The sequence below is a fragment of the Triticum aestivum genome, chromosome 1B (genome assembly GCF_018294505.1).
Source record: "Triticum aestivum cultivar Chinese Spring chromosome 1B, IWGSC CS RefSeq v2.1, whole genome shotgun sequence".
In the NCBI taxonomy this organism is placed as follows: Eukaryota; Viridiplantae; Streptophyta; class Magnoliopsida; order Poales; family Poaceae; genus Triticum; species Triticum aestivum.
The window spans coordinates 513,535,874-513,542,204 of NC_057795.1; the positions used below are offsets into that span (position 1 = coordinate 513,535,874).

At 46.4% G+C, this 6,331-nt stretch overlaps 1 protein-coding gene across 1 annotated transcript; it reads right to left on the reverse strand.

Annotated features, from left to right (window-relative positions):
• Nucleotides 1-2,341: 2,341 nt before the first annotated feature.
• Nucleotides 2,342-3,706, reverse strand: LOC123093504 (uncharacterized). The gene is made up of 2 exons (XM_044515488.1): nt 3,401-3,706; nt 2,342-3,318 (listed from the first exon to the last, which is right to left on the reverse strand). Exons 1-2 carry the CDS (start codon nt 3,439-3,441, stop codon nt 2,979-2,981), a joined length of 381 nt encoding a protein of 126 aa, XP_044371423.1. The 5' UTR covers nt 3,442-3,706; the 3' UTR covers nt 2,342-2,978.
• Nucleotides 3,707-6,331: the final 2,625 nt, after the last annotated feature.

The window sequence follows — 6,331 nt, forward strand, 5'->3', positions numbered from 1 at the left end:
TTGATCATAAACCCACAATTCATTGGATCTCGACAAACACACCGCAAAAAGAGTTACATCGAATAGATCTCCAAGAAGATCAAGGAGAACTTTGTATTGAGATTCAAAGAGAGAGAAGAAGCCATCTAGCTAATAACTATGGACCCGAAGGTCTGTGGTAAACTACTCACAACTCATCGGAGAGGCCTTGGAGATGATGTAGAGGCCCTCCATGGTGGATTCCCCCTCCGGCGGAGCGCTGGCGACGGCTCCAAGATGGGATCTCGCGGATACAGAAGGTTAAGGTGGTGGAAATATTTTTTCATGGTCGCTTCTAATGTTTTCGGGGTACATGGGTATATGTAGGAGGAAGGAGTACGTTGGTGGATGCCCGAGGGGCCCACGAGGGTCGGGGGCGCCCACCTATAGGGGGCGCGCCTGGCACCCTCATGGCCGCCTCCTTTGTTTCTTGACTTCCACTCCAAGTCCTCTGGATCACGTTTGTTCCAAAAAGATCGCTCCCGAAGGTTTCATTCCGTTTGGACTTCGTTTGATATTCCTTTTCTTCGAAACACTGAAATAGGCAAAAAAACATCAATTCGGGCTGGGCGTCCGGTTAGTAGGTTAGTCCCAAAAATGATATAAAAGTGTAAAGTAAACCCCATAAACATCCAAAACGGGTAATATAATAGCATGGAACAATAAAAAATTATAGATACGTTGGAGACGTATCAGGGCGCCCTCCCTCCTTGTCCAATTTGGACTAGAGGGGGAGGCGGTGCGCGGCCTGCCCTGGCCGCCCCTCCTCTTCTCCACTAAGGCCCAATAGGCCCATTACACTCCCTAGGGGGTTCCGGTAACCCCCCAATACTCCGGTATATGTCCTAACTTGTCCGGAACCCTTCCAAAGTCCAAACATAGTGATCCAATATATCGATCTTTATGTCTCGACCATTTCGAGACTCTTCATCATGTCCGTGATCATATCCGGGACTTCTAACTACCTTCGGTACATCAAAACACATAAACTCATAATGCCGATCGTCACCGAACGTTAAGCGTGCGGACCTTACGGGTTCGAGAACGATGTAGACATGTCCGAGACACGTCTATGGTCAATAACCAATAGTGGAACCTGGATGCTCATATTGGCTCCCACATATTCTACGAAGATCTTAATCGGTCAAACCGCATAACAACATTTGTTGTTCCCTTTGTCATCGGTATGTTAATTGCCCGAGATTCGATCGTTGGTATCTCAATACCTAGCTCAATCTCGAAAACCGGCAAGTCTCTTTACTCGTTCCGTAATGCATCATCCCGCAACTAACACATTAGTCACATTGCTTACAAGTCTTATAGTGATGTGCATTACCGAGAGGGCCCAGAGATACCTCTCCGACAATCGGAGTGACAAATCCTAATCTCGATCTATGCCAACTCAATAAGTACCATCGGAGACACCTGTAGAGCACCTTTATAATCACCCAGTTACGTTGTGAAGTTTGGTAGCACACAAAGTGTTCCTCTGGTAATTGGGAGTTGCATAATCTCATAGTCATAGGAATATGTATAAGTCATGAAGAAAGCAACAACAGTAAACTAAAATGATCAAGTGCTAAGATAACCGAATGGGTCAAGTCAATCACATCATTCTCCTAATGATGTGATCCCGTTAATCAAATGACAACTCATGTCTATGGCTAGGAAACTTAACCATCTTTGATCAACGAGCTAGTCAAGTAGAGGCATACTAGTGATGCTCTGTTTGTCTATGTATTCACACATGTATTATGTTTCCGTTTAATACAATTCTAGCATGAATAATAAATATTATCATGAAATAAAGAAATAAATAATAACTTTATTATTGCCTGGCATATTTCCTTCACCTTTCACTACGGCGACGTCGAACATCGAGTCAAAAATCCACACGACACCGACAAGTGGAGCCCCGAAAGAATCTGGGCCTAGCGGTCAGGATGACAGTGATGAGGACGAAGCAGTAGCGAGACATGGTGGGGTCCCACCTGTAATATTGCGTGAGTGTGTGACTACAGTTTCTAGCAATATTTTGAAAACCACAATGTGTTTGGAAATCATAGTATTTGCCACTGTAATTGGTGATCCGGTCATCAATATGTTAGTTCATGTTCTACCACACGCTCTATCGGCAGCTCGCAAAGAGTCACATACATTATCATAGACGAGGACTGCAACAATGTTTCTGAATAATGTAACTTGAAATGACTTCCTTGAAACTCACCTCTGAATAAACAAATTGGCGCCTCACATTCTCACATTTTATCTTAAACATTTTGTATTTTTCAAGTTCTCATTCAGTTGTATGCCATAAATAACACACTAGAAATCATGTGCTTGTCCTCAAATAACTTGCACAACTTCTTTTGTGCTAAACACACTATATGTTCCTATAGGCTCTTTTGTTTAGCGTTGCACACCTCAAGCATCTATCGTAAAGAAAGGAACAACTTCATATTATGTACATGAGAAGTGCATCGATGCACGCAGTGGCATCTGCACGCACCGCATCCACGGCGCGTGTGGAGTCGCGATTCGAAGCGCCGAGCGTGCTAGTTAGAGTATAGGCAGACTTCTGGAGAGCGAGATGTGGCGTATATGCGTATTCGATGGGCACCACCTGACACACTAATCTGACACGAGCAGTACTCGTTCAGGCGAGAGTACCAAAGACGACTGTTGCAATGGAACACTGTATAAAGTAAACACTTTTTCTCCATGGATGTATTTAAGGAGCATGCAGCCGGACCGATCCCTGGCAACGTCATTTTCCCACCACGCAGAAGCGCCTCCCCGTATTGATCCATTGCCGCTGTGCCAGAGCTCCTCGTCTGCAATTGATCATTTTCCCAAGGTCAGGACAAGATGGTTTGTGTCCGGAACAGACCGGAACCCAGGCATCCGCTTCTACAAATGTCCTAAGCAGACAGTAAGTTGGACTGAACTTTTTCTATCCATCAAAATCGAGCCTTGTGAGATGCTTGGGCACTGAGGGGTACGGACTGAGTCGAGCCTTGTGAGACGGCGGGCGGAGCCGCGCCATTGCCGCCTCCGGACGCCGCATCACCACCGCCAGAGCTGAACGTTGTGCAGGAACCCCCGGAGAACTCGACATCCGACAAAGCCCTTTCCGCCGCCGGCTGTGCCAACCCTTCTTCCGACGGGCGCATATCAGGAGACAGCGGCCGCACGACAGGTTCCGGCGAGGCAACTCCCGATGCTGCCGCCGCGGCGCCGCCGCCGCCCGGAACGGGAACCCCCAAGCAAGCCGCCTGATCGTTGGCCGCCGACGTCGATCTGCAGTACCGGCGAGCAGCGCGAGCTTTCTCAGATACAGATTCAAAGGAAGAACCATATGGAAGAGCAGAGTTTCACTCACCCGGATCCGAGCGCCGGCGCCACCGAAGCTGAAATCTCCATGAGCACAGCCTGACAGACCACGGGCGCGCACCACTCCCTCCGGCTCGGCGCTGTATTTGCTCCAAATCGGAAAAGGGGATCCCGTGCTAGACGTAGGACTGCGAGAGAGCGGACGGCCTGCACCCAACCTGGTACACGCCACCCCACCCGTGTTGTACAGAAATTCTGTCGTCCAAAAGCTAGGGCCCGCCAGCCCAAAAGTAATAATTAAGCCCTGCACGCTCTGTATCGGCCCTTATTGATGTCAGAAAAGTACCGTGGCGAGCCCACCAGGCGAGACTTGTGAGCTGTATTTGCTTGTATCCAGCTATGTATCCCTGTTTTACTGATTTTGATGATTTCTGTTGCACAAATTGTTGGGGAACGTAGTAATTTCAAAAAAAATTCTACGCACACGCAAGATCATGGTGATGCATAGCAACGAGAGGGGAGAGTAATGTCCACGTACCCTCGTAGAACGTAAGCGGAAGCATTAGCACAACGCGGTTGATGTAGTCGTACGTCTTCACGATCCGACCAATCCAAGTACCGAACGTACGGCACCTCCGAGTTCAGCACACGTTCAGCTCGAAGACGATCCCCGGGCTCCGATCCAGCAAAGCTTCGGGGATGAGTTCCGTCAGCATGACGGCGTGGTGACGATGATGATGTTCTACCGGCGCAGGGCTTCGCCTAAACTCCGCGACGATATGACCGAGGTGGAATATGGTGGAGGGGGGCACCGCACACGGCTAAGGAACGATCCGTAGATCAACTTGTGTGTCATGGGGTGCCCCCTGCCCCCGTATATAAAGGAGCAAGGGAGGGGGTGGCCGGCCTAGGAGGAGGCGCACCAAGGAGGAGTCCTACTCCCACCGGGAGTAGGATTCCCCCCCTTCCAAGTAGTAGGAGTAGGAGTCAAGGAAAGGGGGAAGAGAAGAGAAGGAAGGAGGGGGCGCAGCCCCTCCCCCTAGTCCAATTCGGACTAAGCCTTGGGGGGCGCCCAACCTCTCCTCTCTCTTTCCCCTAAAGCCCAATAAGGCTCATATACTCTCCAGCGAATTCCCGTAACTCTCCGGTACTCCGAAAAATACCCGAATCACTCGGAACCTTTCCGAACTCCGAATATAGTCGTCCAATATATCGATCTTTACGTCTCGACCATTTCGAGACTCCTCGTCATGTCCCCGATCTCATCCGGGACTCTGAACTCCTTCGGTACATCAAAACTTATAAACTCATAATATAACTGTCATCGAAACCTTAAGCGTGCGGACCCTACGGGTTCGAGAACTATGTAGACATGACCTAGAACTATTCTCGGTCAATAACCAATAGCGGAACCTGGATGCCTATATTGGCTCCTACATATTCTACGAAGATCTTTATCGGTCAAACCGCATAACAACATACGTTGTTCCCTTTGTCATCGGTATGTTACTTGCCCGAGATTCGATCGTCGGTATCCAATACCTAGTTCAATCTCGTTACCGGCAAGTCTCTTTACTCGTTACGTAATGCATCATTCCGTAACTAACTCATTAGCTACATTGCTTGCAAGGTTATAGTGATGTGCATTACCGAGAGGGCCCAGAGATACCTCTCCGATAATCGGAGTGACAAAACCTAATCTCGAAATACGCCAACCCAACATGTACCTTTGGAGACACCTGTAGTACTCCTTTATAATCACCCAGTTACGTTGTGACGTTTGGTAGCACCCAAAGTGTTCTCCGGTAAACGGGAGTTGCATAATCTCATAGTTACAGGAACATGTATAAGTCATGAAGAAAGCAATAGCAACATACTAAACGATCAAGTGCTAGGCTAACGGAATGGGTCATGTCAATCACATCATTCTCCTAATGATGTGATCCCGTTAATCAAATGACAACTCTTTTGTGCATGGCTAGGAAACATAACCATCTTTGATAAACGAGCTAGTCAAGTATAGGCATACTAGTGACACTATGTTTGTCTATGTATTCACACATGTAATATGTTTCCGGTTAATACAATTCTAGCATGAATAATAAACATTTATCATGATATAAGGAAATAAATAATAACTTTATTATTGCCTCTAGGGCATATTCCTTCAGTCTCCCACTTGCACTAGAGTCAATAATCTAGTTCACATCGCCATGTGATTTAACACCAATATTCACATCTGTATGTGATTAATACCCATAGTTCACATCATCATGTGATCAACACCCAAAGGGTTTGTTCACATCGCTATGTGATTAACACCCAAAGAGTAGTAAGGTATGATCATGTTTTGCTTGTGAGAGAAGTTTAGTCAACGGGTCTGTCATATTCAGAGCCGTATGTATTTCGCAAATATTCTATGTCCACAATGCTCTGCACTGAGCTACTCTAGCTAATTGCTCCCACTTTCAATATGTATCCAGATTGAGACTTAGAGTCATCTGGATTGGTGTAAAAGCTTGCATCGTTGTAACTTTTACGACGGGCTCTTTTATCACCTCCATAATCGAGAAACATCTCCTTTGTCCTCACTAAGGATATTCTTGACTCATGTCCAGTGATCTACTTATTAGATCAAAATTGTATTCCTTTACCAAACACAGAGCAAGGTATATAATAGGTCTGGTTCACAGCATAGCATACTTTATAGAACCTATGACTGAGGCATAGGGAATGACTTTTCATTCTCTTTCTATTTTCTGCAACGGTCGGGTCTTGAGTCTTACTCAACTTCACACCTTGTAACACAGGCAAGAACTCCTTCTTTGACTGTTCCATTTTGAACTATTTCAAAAATTTATCAAGGTATGTACTTATTGAAAAATCTTATCAAGCGTCTTGATCTATCTATATAGATCTTGATGCTCAATGTGTAAGCAGCTTCATCGAGGTCTTGCTTTGAAAAACTCTTATTCAAGTA